This window comes from Convolutriloba macropyga, chromosome 7, assembly GCF_964194025.1.
Source record: "Convolutriloba macropyga chromosome 7, txConMacr16.3, whole genome shotgun sequence".
Lineage (NCBI taxonomy): Eukaryota > Metazoa > Xenacoelomorpha > Acoela > Convolutidae > Convolutriloba > Convolutriloba macropyga.
Genome location: NC_134474.1, coordinates 44,301,438 through 44,323,375, shown reverse-complemented (window position 1 = coordinate 44,323,375; position 21,938 = coordinate 44,301,438). Strand labels below are relative to the sequence as shown.

General features: G+C 36.2%; 2 protein-coding genes across 5 annotated transcripts in view; one reads left to right on the top strand and one right to left on the bottom strand.

The window, feature by feature from the left end:
- Positions 1 to 21,938, bottom strand: part of LOC142342898 (arrestin red cell-like) — a 553,550-nt gene that overhangs the window by 189,932 nt on the left and 341,680 nt on the right. The window lies entirely within an intron of this gene.
- Positions 1 to 21,938, top strand: part of LOC142342897 (mannose-1-phosphate guanylyltransferase catalytic subunit beta-like) — a 45,616-nt gene that overhangs the window by 4,984 nt on the left and 18,694 nt on the right. The window contains exons 2-7 of the mRNA XM_075394552.1: positions 6,991 to 7,124; positions 7,195 to 7,324; positions 7,408 to 7,577; positions 7,805 to 7,960; positions 8,024 to 8,102; positions 11,254 to 11,421. Coding sequence (XP_075250667.1) covers positions 6,996 to 7,124; positions 7,195 to 7,324; positions 7,408 to 7,577; positions 7,805 to 7,960; positions 8,024 to 8,102; positions 11,254 to 11,421 — 832 coding nt within the window. The 5' untranslated portion in view covers positions 6,991 to 6,995. The remainder of the gene's footprint in view (positions 1 to 6,990; positions 7,125 to 7,194; positions 7,325 to 7,407; positions 7,578 to 7,804; positions 7,961 to 8,023; positions 8,103 to 11,253; positions 11,422 to 21,938) is intronic.

Below are 21,938 nucleotides of genomic sequence, written 5' to 3'. Positions count from 1 at the left end.
TTGGATTGCATGATGTACTTTACCTGCAAATGATACTTAACGGCAGAGTTGATATAAAACCCTCAGCACTTCTGACTTTAAATGAAAACGAGTCAACCAGACAGGGTGAGAGTAAAGAACCAGTGAACAGCACCCGAAAAAGAAAATCCGACGAGAAATTCGTCAGACATGCCAGTATTCTCAACAATATCCTATCTCGACATGCACAGTACACTAATGTAAAACTGAACTAGAGCTCCCTGACGTACATCTATTGGCAATATTTTGTTGATTGTTACAACGAGAAAACATCTTGCACTTGGAGAATCTTATGCCTGTGTGGCTCATGCAACCCCTACGGAAAACTCACTAATAGATAACACCAGAACTGTACAAACAAATGAACACTCAATCGGGATGAAAGATGCCCCTGGAACCCCAAAAGCCTATTACTACTACTACTACAGCTATTTGAAATCAAAAAAGGAGCGCATAATAATGAACGTGAGATTCTTGATACCTGTCGCGGGGTATGACGACAATAGAAGCGATCTACATCAAAAAGCTGAAACCGCAATTAATTACGCGCTATGAGTACCGGGGGGAATTGACGTTGAAGTATTTGTTCAAATTCAAAAAATTAGACTTTTGAAAATCAAAAATTATTCTGGTACATGTTAATTCAAAATTTTGTCAACTCCAACAATTAAAAAATAAAAACAGATAGATAAGAATGAAGATGAAAATCCCTTTCCAGGAATATAAAGCAAAATATCCGGGATTTTTAAAACCTCAAGAAGAAATTCAATTAATTTTTGTGTGATAAGTGTAAATAAAACGTTTTAAAGTGATTTTAACTGCAAATTTTTCAAAAATTTGATGTTATTTTAACTAATTTCTAAGAATTAGAGTCAAACACAAGCCTATCATACTTTGTATATGACTTCATTCAATTTTTAAACCTGACGATGAACGCAATGTTCAAAAACATTCGTTTTCCAATCAATTTAAGTTTTAATTGACAATTAATTCTTCTTTACATCCCTACATTAAGCTTAGAAATTTAACTTCATTCAATTGTTCTGTCCCATCTCAATTTATCCGCTTTATTTACTAAGCACATTAGAAAACCCAAAACTTATGACGACTTCTTTAGAAAATCAGCTGAACTGGGGACTTAAAGAGGTGTTCTTCCGCTCAAGTTGCATATCGTCACGGCGCTTAGGAATAAAAGAACAGGAAAGCGGGATTCAACAGAGAATTTATCAACTGTCCATTTCTTATCTCAAAAAATATATGAGGCGAGAATAAATGCATTCAATACTACACTGATTTTATCTTGTGCAAATTAACGAGCATACTCAAAAATAATTTTCCATGACCACAGATCAACTTCTTTTCTAGACAACTTTTTTTCCATGCTACGTCAAAAAATGGAATTCACTATCAAATCATATCACAGATTTCAAAACTAGCAACAGTGTGTTCAAAAATATTGTTAAAAAAGCACTACAAAGATCACTTTCCTGATAGCTTGAATAATTCTGAATGTCTTTCGTGGCGAGAGTTTCAACTAGTTTAATCTTTAAAAACCGCACTGTAGAATTTTGCAACAATTTTTTTAACGTAATTTTGTGGTTTTTACTTTTTATTGTACACTTTAGCATTGATAGCGTCCCACTTCAACAATTACAGTGCTGAACTGAAAAGTGTCTTCTTCTGAAATACACGAATCATAATCTGTTGTATCTAGAGCACTGTTCAACAGTTCTTCCTCAGACCTCGCTCAACTGGGCAGTTTCCTTGTGTGAAAACTGTTCAAATACAATGCGGTTCGCTATTTGATAGTCGGATAGATGAATTTTTCTTGTTTACAAAGGCCCTCAATGGCTTCGACATCGGTAAATGAACAGTAGTAGTAGTATTAGCGAAGTCTTTAGGGATATACCATGGGTTTTCACCCTTTTATGTCATTAGTGAGTAAGTTTGGAATGTTGGTTAAAGTTCGTGCATTGGCAGAGTATCCTCCAGGTACATAGATTGATTTCGTTGCACTTTTCGAAGTATTTCCAAAACGGCTGTGTTATTCGTGCTTTTCTGTTTTCTTTCGTTGTTAAGTCGATATGTTTACTCAGAATGTTGTGCAGTGTTCCGTTTTGTGTCCAGAAGTTATCGTCGGTCCTTTTGAGTCTGGTTTTGGGAATGTTGAAGCTGGAGTTGGAGCCTTGTCTGGTTCGTTCGTTGCTATTACGAGATATGTAGTCTGATGATTTTATGTCATACTTGTGGTCAGTGATGGCGCAGAACAGTAGGAGACTATGGAGTTCGAAGTATATTGACAGTGGCAATAAGTTGAGTTCTTTAAGTCTTTCTTTATAGGGAATTGTGTTGTTTAGAATCCACTGTGTTGCACTTTTCTGTATTCTTTCGATGTTTGACAAGTCTGTTTTGGTGGCGTACCAGACCTCACATGCGTACAATATTACGGGTACCACGTATCCTGTGTATGCGTTTAGTGTCCTAAACGCAATATGTCACTCAATTTTCGAGCAAATCTTCAAGACGTTAAGTCACTAGACGGTTTTCTGAGTAATAAACCGCAGTGGTTCATAATTATTGACCATGACAACTATCTGAGAAGAGTGTTTTTAGCTCTGATCATTTGCTAGTTCGCGGAAAAGTCTCAGTCAACATCAGACCAATACATGAAATCGCCGACTGAGTACCAGACAAAACCAGACTTCGGAGTATTTACATACAACAAAGCTAATTGAAAACAAAGAGATTCGGGTCACTGCAATATTCGGGTCTTTTCCATTATAGCCCTTCCCCTGCTTAGTGGTCAGTCAGATAACCTATAGTCCCCAATCATGGTAATTATACCATAATGGGGGCGCTATGATTTCATGGGGGTGGGGCTGTAATGGGAAAGACCCCAATATTCTTTACCAACTTTACTGCAGGGAAATTGTCAATTAGACGTTTGATCTTCGAAAATAGTGGCTTTTTCGTGCCTGAGTCTGGTACTCAGGCACGGAAAAATTAGAATCGTGGTGTACTCTTAACAACATGAAACTAAATGCCAAAAAAAGTCTGGTTGTAATCAAAGGTGAAATGACCGCTACACTACAAAACCAAGAACTTATCAGATCTTGTTTACAAAGGGATCTGGGTCTCCTATTAAGTAACTCATTGAGCTGGACTGAAAACTGTACTATTAGATCGAGCAAATCTCTAAGAGCCCAATAGATACTATTAGGTACTATTAGATCGAACAAATCCCTAAAATCCCTAATCCCTCAGCTCAAAATCCATGCGTACACAGGTTATGTCATGCCAATCCTCACTTGCTGCTCTCAAGCCTTTTATCCCAGCGTCAGCTCTCTGAATAGGTTAGAAAAAATTGAAAAGCACGCTACAGTTTGGTTCTACGGGTACAATGACAACTACAAAGCCAGGCTACTTCGCTGCAATCTCCTACCAGTATCCCTTTTCATTGGATTGCATGATGTACTTTACCTGCAAATGATACTTAACGGCAGAGTTGATATAAAACCCTCAGCACTTCTGACTTTAAATGAAAACGAGTCAACCAGACAGGGTGAGAGTAAAGAACCAGTGAACAGCACCCGAAAAAGAAAATCCGACGAGAAATTCGTCAGACATGCCAGTATTCTCAACAATATCCTATCTCGACATGCACAGTACACTAATGTAAAACTGAACTAGAGCTCCCTGACGTACATCTATTGGCAATATTTTGTTGATTGTTACAACGAGAAAACATCTTGCACTTGGAGAATCTTATGCCTGTGTGGCTCATGCAACCCCTACGGAAAACTCACTAATAGATAACACCAGAACTGTACAAACAAATGAACACTCAATCGGGATGAAAGATGCCCCTGGAACCCCAAAAGCCTATTACTACTACTACTGCTATTTGAAATCAAAAAAGACTTTAACAACCGTCATAGAACAAAGCTCTAAATTAGCGCCTCATATGGGACAATGCTCGTCGCACCTCATCGGGAAATTGAATTCTTTTAAATTGAAACAGCAGCAAAATCCAATGCCTTCAAGCAAAATCAAATACGAAAACTTAGACGGAATTTAACCTATCACTCCAAAATGATCATCAACAATACGAGAGTGGTTTTAAAATAAGCTAAAATTAGCGCCTTGCAACGTTGTTTTCAATATTATGAACAAGTCAGTCAGCATTCCGAGCAAAATATTTTTAAACAAACGAGCAGACTTTACCGGCAGTGCAAAGCTAGAAACGTTTAACAATTACTTCAATTCAGTGTCCACGCTAAGTACATATATACATAGCGAGTACTGACGTGAGCTAAGTTTCTCATAGGAAATACTTTTCAACGTAGACTAAATGGAAGAAGCTATACTCCAACTGAACGTAAGGAAAGCGAATTGGCGAGAGAGTGTTAACTGTTTTATGAAAAATCTCTGCAAATCACTGTCGAAGTCTCAATTTGCTGTTCAATCTGATTGCATGCAAGATGTGTGACCAGCAAGACGTGTTCATTTATTGGCTAATCAGCCTGGTTTTGACCGTATCAGAGTTTCACAGGAAATAGATTTTCGAGAAACCGACCAAAATAATCTACCAAATCTTGACACCAACCCAACATGGTGTCACGTCGAAACGCTCAAACAAAACAAATTCAGTAGAATATCTACATGAAAGTTTAAGCTACATGAAATCCCTTGATTGCTCCTACTTCAACGGCTTCTACGTAAACTGCAAAAAGCATTTGACAAAGTCTCCCATGAATTGCTCATAAATAAATATGAACAAATATATGAACAAAGAATAACTGAAGTTGAGAAAGCAACGTTTTGTCCGCTTGTCTTCGCATGCACTGTAGGAGCTTGCCCATCAGCTTCAAAAGCGCTGAAACAACTGGCATCAAAGCTCTCTGCGCGAAAAGAGGATTGCTACGCTGATATCATATCGTATCTATGTTTCCTACAATTCAGGGATCTGGTCATGCTCAATCGTATTTTGTTTGGATTCTATGACATGCCCCTTGGTGAACATTTTTATCTTGAGTACAAAAGTCGATTGTTACGAAATTCCAACAGGCCGACATTTGTTGTAAAAAAGACCATTAATCAATCTACGCGGAGAAATTTCTTCATTCGAAGTGCCTTGTGTGCCAACGAACTGCACAAAATTGCGTCTTTTGATGTGTTTGAGCACCCTTCGTTCTATTCTAATCTAAAGTCATTGATGTTCAAATTTGTTCAAAATAAGTTTGATGACTATCATTTTCTGAGTTTTTTCAATATTTAGTGCCTCAAAAGCAATAAAGTCTTATACTACTACTACTATCTAAGGACAAAAATCAGCTTTGCTCTCCTGCGGAATTCTATCCCCTGCATTCGTGGGTCAAGGACACTTAGGCGGCGCGAAATTGTAGATGCCTCGATGGGAGCTGTGGTTGAAGAAGGGAGGCTGTTAGTTTGACTCATCTACTTTCGTCATTATTTGTTTGTTTTCTAATGCTGTCTGTCTTTTGTTTTACTTCCTCAGCTGATGTTTGTATATATCATTTTATTGATAGATTTAAACAATACGAAATGCTTTATGAAGACGCAGTGCTGGGAGGGCCCCGGACCAGCCAATATTCACCCAGTGTTGGGGAGGGGCATTTCTTAATTTATCTATTTAAAAAAATAAATGAGCTGGGCATGGTCGGAATTGGGGGAAACTGCTTGGATTTATGAAGTAACTATCTTTCAAAACAAAAACGGTTAGATTGAACGATGCATTTTCACATTTGTTACAGGTCTTAGCTGTGTTCCTCGGGGCTCCATACTCTTCCTCACTCTTCATATTCTACAAAAACATTTTTACCGTCGTGCATCATATCCAAATTGTTCGGCTACACTGATGAATATAGTTCACTGAGATGATCCCATAACACTTTTAGATAGAGGAAACTATTGCGGTGGTTCGAAAATAACTCTATGGCATTGAACATGGAAAAAGTTAAAGTCCATGCATTAAAGGCACTGCTCGAAATGCACTGAATGACAAATTTTATGAATGACATCTTATATCAAAGATCTGGGACTCCTTATCAGCAGCATCTTACCCCTCCCAATCTCATAGACTCTTTATCAAAGAAAACAGAGAAAGCTTTCAACGCTTGTTTTTTTCATGCTAAAAGGGAACCTCTCAAAATCAAAATTTTGATATCTCGTTTCTTAAAAGCGGTGTCTTGGATTTCCATGACAAGCTGCAATGCCATATCTTACCATGACAAACGGCTGAAACTTGACATCCTCCCCTCGTCTCTCTATCAAGAACTGCCCGTTTTTCTTTCTATTCGCAAAATCATTTTCTAGGAGTTGATATAGATTGGCGAAACAATGCGACTATTCTTGATGTCTGGTTTCGAGCTTGTCATCTTGGCAATTTCTTTAATGAATACTACAAATGCAATATCTTCTTCGATCTGGAAGCAGACTGTTGGACCTATAAATGGATTTTCTAAGTCCGGTTCAATGTTTGTCATCCTAGCACATTGCACTTATGTGGCTGTAACAGCTGTACAGACTTAAAGAAACTCTATTTATTTTTATGGAAAACCATGGAACTTTTGATCCTAAATCCTTCTTTATTATTATAATGCAGTATTGTCATTATGCGAGAGAAGAAATAATGTAGTAGCATACCTTGGTTTTAATATTTGGTGGTTTTTGATTTTATGGTTGTGATCTATTACTTTGGATCTGTCAACTTATTGGCTACGTATCTCGTACAACTACACGCGCACGAGTATTTACCACATAAGGACGTTCTACATGACAGCAGCTAATTCGCAATTGAGTCATAAAATGGCTTGTGGAACCGAACAGATCACATGAATGCGTCAATCCATTTCTGATGGACATTGAGCTGGGAGGGCAGGGCCACGAGCATTGTCTTATGAATTTTGGAAGCAAAATTTGCCTATTTTATTTGTGTGCACTTGATTTTCAGATAAATGAAGGCCCTAATCCTTGTTGGCGGATATGGTACACGTTTGAGACCACTAACACTCAGCTCACCGAAGCCGCTTGTCGAGTTTTGCAACAAACCGATTGTACTTCATCAGATTGAAGCGCTTGCAAAGGTACGATTGAGCGAAAACAAACCTACATAAACATTGAGAAAGTGGCAAGTCTTTTTTTTTTACTTTTCAGGCAGGTGTTAAACATGTGATATTGGCAGTCAGCTATAAAGCAGACAAGCTCGAAGAAGAACTTAATATTTATGCAAAACAACTGGGCATTAAGATATCTGCTACTTACGAATCAGAGCCTTTGGGCACAGGTATGACCTACTTACAAATGTGACAGAAATGAATTTTTATTGATTTGTATAAGGAATAATCTGATCTGATGTTAACTTTTTAGCTGGACCAATTGCATTATCGAAAAAGGTTTTGCAAGATGGCGTCATAACTGAGCTTGGAAATGATGGCGAAGCTATTTTCTTTGTTCTTAACAGTGACATCATCTGCGACTATCCTTTCACAGAGCTGCTTGAGTTCCATAAAGCACACAAGAAAGAGGGAACAATTGTTGTAAGATTTTAAAAATTTCCTCTGGTGCTTTATGCTGTTTAAGCATTGACGGACAACGAAAGAATAGCAGTCCCAACTTAAAATGAAAATGAGAATTATTCTCTATCAAGTTCAAATGTTGGCCAGTATGTGTCATGTTTTGTCTGAAAGATTTATTTAGCGCTGAAATTCTACTGGTATATTGAATCGCGCATAAACAATAGAATCATGTTGCAATTCATGTTTAGGTAACCAAAGTAGATGATCCATCCAAGTATGGTGTAGTTGTCTTCCAAGAAAGTGGCCAAATTGAGAAGTTTGTCGAGAAGCCAAAAGAACCTGTGTCAAATAAGATTAATGCTGGGCTTTACATTTTCACACACAAAATCTTCGACAGGATAGAGGTTTGAATTCCGCATCAACATCGAAATCGTTTTCTGAACTGTTGTGGCAAAGAGTGCTTTTAGGTACGGAAAACTTCGATTGAAACCGAGGTCTTTCCTCTAATGGCATCTGAAGAACAGCTGTACGCCTTCAACTTGAAAGGTTGGCTTCTCATAATTTTTAATTGCTCTTGAACAAAGTTTGAAGCAATTATTGTAAACATGTCTTTTTTGTGCTAATTTTTTGCTAGATCGTTTTCTATAGAACATTCTTTCGATTTCACTTCTTGAGTGACTTTTTCACGCTTGACTTCCTGATTTTTTGCTTGACCTAAATTGCTTTTAGTAATTAAGTATGCGTTGCTAAAACAAAAGTGGTTGTAAGCTAGGAGATAATAAGGGCCTGAAAGTGGAGTGCTAAGTGCTGCAGTCTAGGACGCCGAAGCTCGGAGAAGCGAAGCACTTTCAAACTATAAAGAAGTTTTTCTTTGCAACAGCCCCCTCTGAATTAAATTGCCCTGCCTCGAGTTCGAGATTAATTTTTCCTATGTTGGCCGGTTTATGTTATACAGTTGATGTTCCAACTCCACCTTATTGGGGGAAAGGAACTATACGCTCAACTTTTTTTCAGTCAATTCCAACCGTTCGATATATTCCGCATAGCGAGTTTTGAGTGGTATCTTTAAAAAGCCTTCAAGCTTAGAATTTTTAACTGAAAAGTTTTACAACAGCCGCAAAGCAATAGCTGAGGCTATTTTTTTTAGCTTTCTGATGTTTTTACAACTCAAAGAATTTGAATTGTATCGGGGCCCTGTTTTTTAATTGCTCTTGAACTTTTCATTTGAATTGGGCACATTCAGAAAACAAGTCTGTTGCTCCACAAAAACTGATTGTGAGAGATGAACGTACATAACCCGTGCAGCGTAGTGTTTAAACATGCTAACGCCTCTCACCCCATAAGTTTTTGTACCATAAAAGTTTCTCTAGCCTTTGCCCTCTTCTCGCCTGTCGTTCCGAGTTAATTTCATCCGACGTTAGTCGGTTTATTTTTTTATGATTTCTTCAAATTTTTAATTGCTCACAGACGAAGTTTTAATTATAGTGCTGCGGCCTTTTTGCGATTTTTTTGCCGGACCGATTTTTTGCGCGATAACGGGATAAACAGGTAAAGTCCAGAGGTCATTAAGTGTTTTTAGAGCCCTACAGTAACCTAGTTACGAATCACCGAAGCAGTTTAAGGGACATATATTCATGATATGAAGGCAGGTTCTTGCATCCGTAACCGCAAACACGCTCCCGCGCTCAACACCACTTCCTCCTTCGCCCACGTGATAACACCACACCCTCAATTAAGCAAACGCTAGCTTTCTTAAGCCGCGCTGCTAGCTGCTGAAGAAGCCAACTGCTCGCTATTTGTTTGAACTGGAAGTTTTTAGAGCATCTAATAGAAGCAGCAATAAATTATATAGGTTCTTAATCAAATTATAGCATATCTGCAATTAATAGGAGAAATTTGTTTTTCGGTCTCTTGTTGAAAATGCAGATCAACGAAGCTATCGCGGATACTTTTGAGCTTTGAAATTTTAGTGAACATTTGACGTAATTTCGTTTTCTTATAGCGTCATGTTTATTCACGTTGATTTTTTTGTGCAAAATTGTTGTTTCATATTGTGTTACGCCAAAATTTGGTTTAATTACGTGTTTTTATTAGACACAGAGATAGAAAGGCTAGTTCTGGCAATCAAAAGGGGATTTCGGTGTATTTTTTTCGTGGATCTTTACAATCTAAAGTATTCGAATTGTATTGGAGCGTGTTTTTTGTCAAAATCTCACAATTTTTTGGTTTCACAAAAACCGTGTGAGTTACAGACCCGTCAATTTTCTTATCAAACTTTTATTTATTACATGGCATTTACGACCAAATGAGGCTTAATCAGCCTATTTTTTTCCTGGAATGGCTCATGGTTTTTATGTACTTGATCATGTTTACAGCTCTGTTTTCGTAAACGTTTATGAAGTTTTAATTTCTGACCGCATTTGTTCGTTTAAATCTCCGTTGAGAATCACTAATTAGAATACGGTCACATAAAATAGGGAAGCTGTATGGATGTGACTCAGGTGTGAACAACATACCCTTTTGTGTACACAAAAACGTACAACTGCTGAAATAGACTTTTTCTAAAAAAAATACTTCAGAGCCAGATGAGTTGCTTGGACTATATTGTTCTGCCCAGGGAACCACTTGTTAACCCAGCAGTGACCGCAGATCTTTGCGCAAAAAGTCGCGCATACAAAATTGACGTGCAGAACTTTTGGATTAAACTCCAGAGGCATTCAGATCTCGTTGGCTAACTGAACTGGTCAGCTGATACCAAGTTGCGTTTAGTACCACAAACAATTTGTGCTATATTGGCAGTTCAATTTAGCTGGAAGGCGATTTTGTGGCTTAACATCCGAGTTAAGCGCCATCTTAGTTGAAAGTTGCAGAATCTTCGTACGTTCAGAAGGCTGCAGATGTCTTGAAAAATACTATGGACTATTAAAAAGTCGTATTAATTGCTCTCGAAGTTTGAAGCGATTATTGTAATCGTTCGTTTTTTAATGCAAAGGTTGTGTGGCCGAATTGACTTTTCGAATGACAGTATCACGCTCAAATTTGGTTTTCGTTTATCCATATTACTCATACACAATTTTCAGCAGCTAAGCTCAAGTGAATGCAGCTAACTGCCAGAAGGCGCAAAATATGGTTTCATTTTTTGCTTTGAGTTTTATTAGGACTTCGCTAAATACTAAAGGGATCTTTTCCGTTTGTGCTCCCACCAAGCTTAGTGTGTTCATATTATTTGCAACCCCCAGATGCACGTGCCATATTTTTACAAAATGATTTACTATGTAATGACTCGTGCTATGTAACTTGGGGGAGCATAACTACCTGGGGGGAGGGGGGCACAAACTGAACAGATCCTACTAAATTTTTGAAGTATACAATTCATTCAATTTAACTGAAATGGTTGATGGTTGGTGGAAAATTTGTTCTTACGGTAGCGTTTCTTAGCGTAAGCTGGCTATTATCGACCTCCTTCTGTAGTTTGAGAGAATTTAATAAGTCGGTTTTATTTTTAAAGCAACTTTTGGAGGGCTGTTATAAATCTTGGAATAAGGCACGTGATCAGTTAAACGTTGTTGTATCTGACAATACTGCGGGTGATAGTTCGAAATGACATGCTTTTAACGTAGGTTCCGTTTTGACACCTGTGACATAGCTGTAATTAATCTTTTAAACCATTTGGTTTGGAGCATTAATTGAATTGCAGGATTCTGGATGGATGTGGGCCAGCCTCCCGATTATCTTGATGGGATGTGTCTGTACTTGAACCACCTGAAGAACAAGGAACCCTCCGCACTCATCCCTAAAGGAGTCGAGATCCCAGACAGTGTCGAGATAATCGGACCAGTGTTGCTTGACCCAACGTGTACCATAGGTGAAAATTTAAACATATCAAAAGCTGTGGTGTGGTAGGATTAAAATAAAATAAATTAGATTGATTACTAGTCACCGTCAGACTTCTGAAGGCTATTATTTAGGCACTCTCCTTTTTAATTGCTCTCAAACGAAGTTTGTAGCAATTATATTAGTCCTGTCGGTCTTTTTTATGCAATTTTTTGCTTGACCCCAGTTTTTGTCTGACCCCCACTGTTGGCCCTCCCCCACGCCGCTGTTGCCCACCACCCCCATTGTTGCCCCACCCCTGGTTATGTTTTTTTTACTTTGAAGAGGATTATTGGAGAAGTGTCTTTGATTGCGGAACAAATTTAGAGGGTGGAAGGAAAAATTGGTTTTTTGTTAATACCGCTCTTTTTGAGAGATGTTTTATGTTAATAGCTTTGAATATGCTGTAGTTTAAGTTAATATTTGAATTGGTATTAAGCTCAAGTTTTTCAATAATTAATTTGAATTTTATGCTAATTTTGGCAAATTTTTGCCCATTGTTTTGTTTCTTTGCATTCTTTTGGGATCGAAAGACTGCTATTGCTCGAAAAAAAATTGGGTATCTTTTTTTAGTTTTGACGTTATAGTATAAAACAGTATTTTTGTTGAGAAATTTGACCAAATATCAACAAATTTAAAGTTTTGCCAATTTCGTGCAATTTTTTGGTTACACAGGTTTGTTGGCCTATTATGGCTTTTCTAGTGCTGCGTGAGCATTTCCTCGATCTCAAATTGCCTTTTGAGGTTTTTCCTTTTTATGTGGACTTCTATTAAATCAGTCCTAAATATTTCTTTACTTGACTTTGAATTGATCATTTTTTTTCGTCAGTGGTTTCAGTATGCAACAGTTTTCTGAAAGTGTTTTTTTTTTGTCAAAGGTGGCTGTTCGAGTTGTTTGCACCTTTCTTCTGCCTATTTTTTAAAAAATGAGCTATCATTTTTCTAAATATTGTTAACATTTTCGACGCTTTGATGTCAATGAGAAGTCAAATTAGAGTGGTGGTTTTAGTCGTGCTTGAGTAAAAAAGGGAGTGAGTTTAAAGCATGAATTTTTTCGAGCTGCTTTTAACGCGGAGTGATAAATTTGTGTTAAAGAAATTTTTGTTTTTTGCAGGCGATTTTTACGTGCTGCAATTTGAGTTCTATGGTTGCTTTTTCTCTTTTCCTAATAATGGTTTTGTTTTGTTTCTTTGCATTCTTTTGGGATCGAAAGACTGCTATTGCTCGAAAAAAAATTGGGTATCTTTTTAGTTTTGACGTTATAGTATAAAACAGTATTTTTGTTGAGAAATTTGACCAAAAATCAACAAAATTAAAGTTTTGCCAATTTCGTGCAATTTTTTGGTTACACAGGTTTGTTGGCCTATTATCGCTTTTCTATTGTTGCGTGAGTATTCCCTCGATCTCAAATTGCTTAATGAGTTTTTTCCCTTTTATGTGGACTTCTATTAAATCAGGCCTAAATATTTCTTTACTTGACTTTGAATTGATCTTTTTTTTCGTCAGTGGTTTCAGTATGCAACAGTTTTCTGAAAGTGTTTTTTTGTCAAAGGTGGCTGTTCGATTTGTTTGCACCATTCTTCTGCCTATTTTTTAAAAAATGAGCGATCATTTTTCTAAATATTGTTAACATTTTCGACGCTTTGATGTCAATGAGAAGTCAAATTAGAGTGGTGGTTTTAGTCGAGCTTGAGTAAAAAAAGGGAGTGAGTTTAAACCATGACTTTTTTCGAGCTGCTTTTAACGCGGAGTGATAAGTTCGTGTTTAAGCAATTTTTGTTTTTTGCAGGCGATTTTTACGTGCTGCAATTTGAGTTCCATGGTTGCTTTTTCTCTTGATTTTCCTAATAATGGTTTCAGAAGGTCATACGTGTGTTCTATTGTTTCAGTTTTATTTTTAAAGTCATCAAAAATTAGCTAACGGAATAAAATAAGCTAACTTAGACATTGTTTGTTTAATTGCTCTCAAACAAAGTTTGTAGCAAATATATTAGTCCTATGTTTTCTTGATGCGATTTTTCTTCTGACCCTTTTGACTGATCCTCAAAAACTGGATAAACAGGTGAGGCCCGACAACATTAAGGTATGTTAGAAGCGTTCGGCTTATTATACTGATAATTACTAGACGCTAAGAGTCTCCGGTCCCCCACATCAGCCTTTCACCCACATCGTGCACATACCTTGCACATCGTTTCACGCGTAACCCAGGGCGCAACCCAGACCCCCTTCCCCACGTGCCCCCCCCCCCCCCACCGCAGTGCCCACCCCACGCCCCTTCAGCTAAAAAAGCTGGCATCTCCAAACCGTAGCTGACTGCTGACCAAGCCAACTCCTCGAGGGACGTTTGGGAGCAATTCGACAGACGTTAGTTGATTGTTTCAATGGAGTATCAGAGATTTTTTAGTTTGGCATTTTTTGTAGTTTTTTGTCCTACTTCTTAGTCTCGTTAATGACTGGTCTTATTACAAGCTAATAAGAGGTAATAGATCCTATGTAATAGTTTTAATTGATATCTGAAGGCTTCGACAACCTCTTTTCAAAAGATTTTTGAATCTTGCCGTTTTATTGTTCTTTTTGATGTTTTATACCTTTTCGCGTTAATATCAGTTCTCATCGTTTGCTAATGAGACCTAACTGAATGTAAATAGTTTTTAATAGCCGCAGAGCGATAGCTGGGGCTATTATTGGCCTTCTCTTGGTTTTTACAATTCAAAGAATTTGAATTGTATTGGTGCGCTGTGTTTTTTTTAAGATGTGTTCACACATTTTTCAATGACTTTGATCTTTCAAAACTGGATAAACAGGTAAAGCCCAGTAGGCATTAAGTTTCATTAGAGGCCCAAAGTAGGCTTTAGTAGTCCTTCAAGTGCGTATAGTGGTGCAGCCGCTGGGATGGCCTCAATTTAAGGTTAAAAGGTCATTTTTAGGAGTGCAAAATAGTGCAACTTTTCACTTTTTTGTGATTTTTTTTTGAGATTTTTGTATAATTAGCCTTAGGTTGACGTTTTTAAAAGCTGACGAAGGCCTTTTTTGAGATGAAATTCCTTGTTATGGCCTTTTTATGAGCTATATGTCGTGGTACTACAAACACAAATAAACAAAATGATACTAATTTTTGCAATTTTTTTCAGGTTTTTTGAAAATTTGCAGGCGATTTTTACGTGCTGCAATTTGAGTTCTATGGTTGCTTTTTCTCTTGATTTTCTTAATAATGGTTTCAAAAGGTCATACGTGTGTATGACCATTTTATGAGCTATATGTCGTGGTACTACAAACACAAACAAACAAAATGATACTAATTTTTGCAATTTTTTTCAGGTTTTTTGAAAATTTGCAGGCGATTTTTACGTGCTGCAATTTGAGTTCTATGGTTGCTTTTTCTCTTGATTTTCTTAATAATGGTTTCAAAAGGTCATACGTGTGTATGACCATTTTATGAGCTATATGTCGTGGTACTACAAACACAAACAAACAAAATGATACTAATTTTTTCAATTTTTTTCAGGTTTTTTGAAAACTTTGCAGGCGATTTTTTCGTGCTGCAATTTGAGTTCCATGGTTGCTTTTTCTCTTGATTTTCCTAATAATGGTTTCAGAAGGTCATACGTGTGTTCTATTGTTTCAGTTTTATTTTTAAAGTCATCAAAAATTAGCTAACGGAATAAAATAAGCTAACTTAGACATTGTTTGTTTAATTGCTCTCAAACAAAGTTTGTAGCAAATATATTAGTCCTATGTTTTCTTGATGCGATTTTTCTTCTGACCCTTTTGACTGATCCTCAAAAACTGGATAAACAGGTGAGGCCCGACAACATTAAGGTATGTTAGAAGCGTTCGGCTTATTATACTGATAATTACTAGACGCTAAGAGTCTCCGGTCCCCCACATCAGCCTTTCACCCACATCGTGCACATACCTTGCACATCGTTTCACGCGTAACCCAGGGCGCAACCCAGACCCCCTTCCCCACGTGCCCCCCCCCCACCGCAGTGCCCACCCCACGCCCCTTCAGCTAAAAAAGCTGGCATCTCCAAACCGTAGCTGACTGCTGACCAAGCCAACTCCTCGAGGGACGTTTGGGAGCAATTCGACAGACGTTAGTTGATTGTTTCAATGGAGTATCAGAGATTTTTTAGTTTGGCATTTTTTGTAGTTTTTTGTCCTACTTCTTAGTCTCGTTAATGACTGGTCTTATTACAAGCTAATAAGAGGTAATAGATCCTATGTAATAGTTTTAATTGATATCTGAAGGCTTCGACAACCTCTTTTCAAAAGATTTTTGAATCTTGCCGTTTTATTGTTCTTTTTGATGTTTTATACCTTTTCGCGTTAATATCAGTTCTCATCGTTTGCTAATGAGACCTAACTGAATGTAAATAGTTTTTAATAGCCGCAGAGCGATAGCTGGGGCTATTATTGGCCTTCTCTTGGTTTTTACAATTCAAAGAATTTGAATTGTATTGGTGCGCTGTGTTTTTTTTAAGATGTGTTCACACATTTTTCAATGACTTTGATCTTTCAAAACTGGATAAACAGGTAAAGCCCAGTAGGCATTAAGTTTCATTAGAGGCCCAAAGTGGGCTTTAGTAGTCCTTCAAGTGCGTATAGTGGTGCAGCCGCTGGGATGGCCTCAATTTAAGGTTAAAAGGTCATTTTTAGGAGTGCAAAATAGTGCAACTTTTCACTTTTTTGTGATTTTTTTTTGAGATTTTTGTATAATTAGCCTTAGGTTGACGTTTTTAAAAGCTGACGAAGGCCTTTTTTGAGATGAAATTCCTTGTTATGGCCTTTTTATGAGCTATATGTCGTGGTACTACAAACACAAATAAACAAAATGATACTAATTTTTGCAATTTTTTTCAGGTTTTTTGAAAATTTGCAGGCGATTTTTACGTGCTGCAATTTGAGTTCTATGGTTGCTTTTTCTCTTGATTTTCTTAATAATGGTTTCAAAAGGTCATACGTGTGTATGACCATTTTATGAGCTATATGTCGTGGTACTACAAACACAAACAAACAAAATGATACTAATTTTTGCAATTTTTTTCAGGTTTTTTGAAAATTTGCAGGCGATTTTTACGTGCTGCAATTTGAGTTCTATGGTTGCTTTTTCTCTTGATTTTCTTAATAATGGTTTCAAAAGGTCATACGTGTGTATGACCATTTTATGAGCTATATGTCGTGGTACTACAAACACAAACAAACAAAATGATACTAATTTTTTCAATTTTTTTCAGGTTTTTTGAAAACTTTGCAGGCGATTTTTTCGTGTTGCAATTTGAGTTCCATGGTTGCTTTTTCTCTTGATTTTCCTAATAATGGTTTCAGAAGGTCATACGTGTGTTCTATTGTTTCAGTTTTATTTTTAAAGTCATCAAAAATTAGCTAACGGAATAAAATAAGCTAACTTAGACATTGTTTGTTTAATTGCTCTCAAACAAAGTTTGTAGCAAATATATTAGTCCTATGTTTTCTTGATGCGATTTTTCTTCTGACCCTTTTGACTGATCCTCAAAAACTGGATAAACAGGTGAGGCCCGACAACATTAAGGTATGTTAGAAGCGTTCGGCTTATTATACTGATAATTACTAGACGCTAAGAGTCTCCGGTCCCCCACATCAGCCTTTCACCCACATCGTGCACATACCTTGCACATCGTTTCACGCGTAACCCAGGGCGCAACCCAGACCCCCTTCCCCACGTGCCCCCCCCCACCGCAGTGCCCACCCCACGCCCCTTCAGCTAAAAAAGCTGGCATCTCCAAACCGTAGCTGACTGCTGACCAAGCCAACTCCTCGAGGGACGTTTGGGAGCAATTCGACAGACGTTAGTTGATTGTTTCAATGGAGTATCAGAGATTTTTTAGTTTGGCATTTTTTGTAGTTTTTTGTCCTACTTCTTAGTCTCGTTAATGACTGGTCTTATTACAAGCTAATAAGAGGTAATAGATCCTATGTAATAGTTTTAATTGATATCTGAAGGCTTCGACAACCTCTTTTCAAAAGATTTTTGAATCTTGCCGTTTTATTGTTCTTTTTGATGTTTTATACCTTTTCGCGTTAATATCAGTTCTCATCGTTTGCTAATGAGACCTAACTGAATGTAAATAGTTTTTAATAGCCGCAGAGCGATAGCTGGGGCTATTATTGGCCTTCTCTTGGTTTTTACAATTCAAAGAATTTGAATTGTATTGGTGCGCTGTGTTTTTTTTAAGATGTGTTCACACATTTTTCAATGACTTTGATCTTTCAAAACTGGATAAACAGGTAAAGCCCAGTAGGCATTAAGTTTCATTAGAGGCCCAAAGTGGGCTTTAGTAGTCCTTCAAGTGCGTATAGTGGTGCAGCCGCTGGGATGGCCTCAATTTAAGGTTAAAAGGTCATTTTTAGGAGTGCAAAATAGTGCAACTTTTCACTTTTTTGTGATTTTTTTTTGAGATTTTTGTATAATTAGCCTTAGGTTGACGTTTTTAAAAGCTGACGAAGGCCTTTTTTGAGATGAAATTGCTTGTTATGGCCTTTTTATGAGCTATATGTCGTGGTACTACAAACACAAATAAACAAAATGATACTAATTTTTGCAATTTTTTTCAGGTTTTTTGAAAATTTGCAGGCGATTTTTACGTGCTGCAATTTGAGTTCTATGGTTGCTTTTTCTCTTGATTTTCTTAATAATGGTTTCAAAAGGTCATACGTGTGTATGACCATTTTATGAGCTATATGTCGTGGTACTACAAACACAAACAAACAAAATGATACTAATTTTTTCAATTTTTTTCAGGTTTTTTGAAAACTTTGCAGGCGATTTTTTCGTGCTGCAATTTGAGTTCTATGGTTGCTTTTTCTCTTGATTTTCTTAATAATGGTTTCAAAAGGTCATACGTGTGTATGACCATTTTATGAGCTATATGTCGTGGTACTACAAACACAAACAAACAAAATGATACTAATTTTTGCAATTTTTTTCAGGTTTTTTGAAAATTTTGCAGACGATTTTTTGCAGGCGGTTTTTACGTGCTGCAATTTGAGTTCTATGGTTGCTTTTTCTCTTGATTTTCTTAATAATGGTTTCAAAAGGTCATACGTGTGTATGACCATTTTATGAGCTATATGTCGTGGTACTACAAACACAAACAAACAAAATGATACTAATTGTTTCAATTTTTTTCAGGTTTTTTGAAAAATTTGCAGGCGATTTTTTCTTGCTGCAATTTGAGTTCTATGGTTGCTTTTTCTCTCGATTTTCTTAATAATGGTTTCAAAAGGTCATACGTGTGTATGACCATTTTATGAGCTATATGTCGTGGTACTACAAACAAACAAACAAAATGTTACTAATTTCTGCAATTTTTTTCAGGTTTTTTGAAAATTTTGCAGACGATTTTTTTTGCAGGCGATTTTTACGTGCTGCAATTTGAGTTCTATGGTTGCTTTTTCTCTTGATTTTCTTAATAATGGTTTCAAAAGGTCATACGTGTGTTCTATTGTTTCAGTTTTATTTTTAAAAGTCATCAAAAATTAGCTAACGGAATAAAATAAGCTAACTTAGATATTGTTTGTTTAATTGCTCTCAAACAAAGTTTGTAGCAAATATATTAGTCTTATGTTTTCTTAATGCGATTTTTCTTCTGACCCTTTTGACTTCTGATCCTCAAAAACTGGATAAACAGGTGAGGTCATTTTTTTGAGGTTTTTAGCCCTAGGTGTAACGAAACTTCCTCTAGGGTTTGATAAAGGGTTTGTTGATAGATTACTGCACAATTTCTAGTGGTAATGGAACGGTTATCAACTTTTTGACTTGATGAATTTTATCATTTTTTGACAAAAGTTGCAAATTTTTCATGTTTTTTGCATATTTATTGTCATCATTCAGGTTGTTTGAGTCACAGGGGCAAAAAAATCTCATTAGGGGTTGGATAATAAGTTACTGAAAAATTTTTAGTTGCAATGGAATAGGCTTCAACTTCTGAATTTCACAAGTTTTAGCAATTTTTTTTCAAAATATCACAAATTTGCATTTTTTTCATGTTTTTGAAAATTTTCTTCATTTTTTCAGTTTTTCCAGTTTCAGGGACCAGGCAATCAGTTTCAGGGACCTTTGAGGTTTGTTAATAGGGCACTGCATAGTTTCTAGTGGAATGCTTTTTAACTTAAATGTCTCGAATTTTTGCTTTTTTTTGATAAGATCTGCAATTTTTTTTAATGTTTCCTAAAGTTTTTGTCTCTTTTTGATAATCGTCCATTCTCAAGTGCAAGAAAACCTATTCCACGTTCTGATAAAAAGTTACTGCATGGTGTTTAGTTTCAGTGGATTTGTTTTCAACAATTTAACCTTTCGACTTTTAGAAATTTTTTGATAGAATTTGCAATTTTTTTAGAACATTTTTTTTTATTTTTTCTTGCCTCAGTAACCAGGAAACCCTATCCAGGGTTTAACAGTATGTTATTAAATAGTTGCTAGGAGGCAATTGAATGGCTTTCAACATTTTAATAGAACGAATTTCTATTTTTTAAAGTTTGAAATTTTAAAATATTATTGCCTATCGATCTATGAGCCAATGAGTTTTTTAAAGCTAGGAATTGTGTTACTGGATAGCCTCTAGAGACACACAAATGATTCTGTTGATATTTATATTACGATTTTCAGCAACATTTCCTTATAATTTCTATTGATTTCTTCTTAAATTTTTTGTTCATTTTCGAGTTAATCGATTTTTCAGGTCTTGCAGATTTAATACTGGACCGATTTCAGAAACTAAAATTGGTTTTGAACATTTTTTTTAATAGGTGTTTTTAAAGGGAAAAATTTTGCCTTAGGTTTAAAAGCTTCAAGAGTTTTAGCAATGAGTTTGTTTTTGTTTAGTTTTGATTCTTTTAGTTTTTCAATTCTTTGATGATTTTTGTATTCTGGCTGGCATTGTTCAATTGATCTGCTGATCAGGCAGAGTACGTCTGAGTTTTTTATGCAATTCTTTGAATTGTATTTCAGGACTTGTCTTGCTATGTTTTTTATTTCGTCGTCATGATTTTTATTACGACCATTTGACGTCACAGCAACTGAATTGCATGTGTGACGTCACTTTGTTCATGCGCGTGATTAAATTTTTGGTCACACTTGACTTACCTCACTCTCAAAAATGACTTCCTCACTTTGAAATTGACTTTTATTTACTTTAATTCAAAGAGATAAGGTCAAATGGGTGTGTGTCACTCTAAATGAAGGTTATTTGAGATCAGCTAATAGAGGCAGCAATAACTTATACAGATTTTTAATCAAAATATAACAGATCAGCCTTCAATGAAAAGAGGAATTTTTTTGGTCTGTCTTTTTTACTGTTTTTTTTAGACTGCCGATCTGCGAATCTATTGCAGCTATTTTCTGGCAATCTGCCAGCTATATTTGAATTTATAGTTCCTGTTTTTCATGAGTTTCTCAATAAATGCTTTCAAAAACTGTGAACGAACTTTTTGAGTTTTGCTTATTTTTGTTGTTTTATTATCTGATTAATGATACGTGTCAATGGTTGCTAATAGTGCTGATATTAATAGGATTTATTGTTTAGCTCACAGCTAACGCTTTTTATGACTTTGATACAAATTGCTTTCAAAAATTAGCAATTTGTTCATTTTTATTGTTCCATTTTGGTTGTCTAATAACTTAGTCTCATTAATGACAAGTTTCATCGGTTTCCAATGATGCTTACTTGAATAGAATTAAGTATATAATAATATACTTGATTTCTGTTTTATCTCATATCTCGATTTTGAGTCTTGACCTTCATTGTTGTTGGTTTTTCCGACTATTTTTAATCTCATATCGGTGGATTTTTGAGTCTTGACCTTTATCGTTGCTTTTCTTTTGGTCTTGTTGCTTAGTCTCGAAAGTAACAGTTCTCAAAGAATTTTTGTGCCGTGATATACTTGATTTCTGTTTTATCTCATATCTCGATTTTGAGTCTTGACCTTCATTGTTGCTGGTTTTTCCGGCTATTTTTAATCTCATATCGGTGGATTTTTGAGTCTTGACCTTTATCGTTGCTTTTCTTTTGGTCTTGTTGCTTAGTCTCGAAAGTAACAGTTCTCAAAGAATTTTTAGTGTGCCGTGATGGTTGTCAATTTTTTGGCGTCAGCTTCTAGCGACTTAGATAATATTTTTGAAAGGTTGTAGGGGAATTTTTGAATCTTGCCTTCTTATATTGTTCTTACCGCGAAATGCTTCTGGCTGTTTTATGTCCTCTAAATTTGTATGTTTGCTGTCTTTTTAATTTTTAGATAGTAGTTTTGTTTTTCGTGCTTTTACGCCCCTTATTTTCAAAATAATTGATTCTTGCCCAATTTCAGTGTTTGACCTTTTTGCCTTGACTGTTATTGATTCCAACAAGTTTTTTGTTTTCGGTATTCATTCAAAAGACGAGTTGTGTCAACATTTATATTTTTTTGATTTTCTTTAAAAAGCCGAGATTCTGTCAAACGATTTTTTTTCTTAAGTGCTTTTTTGGCTGTCATAGT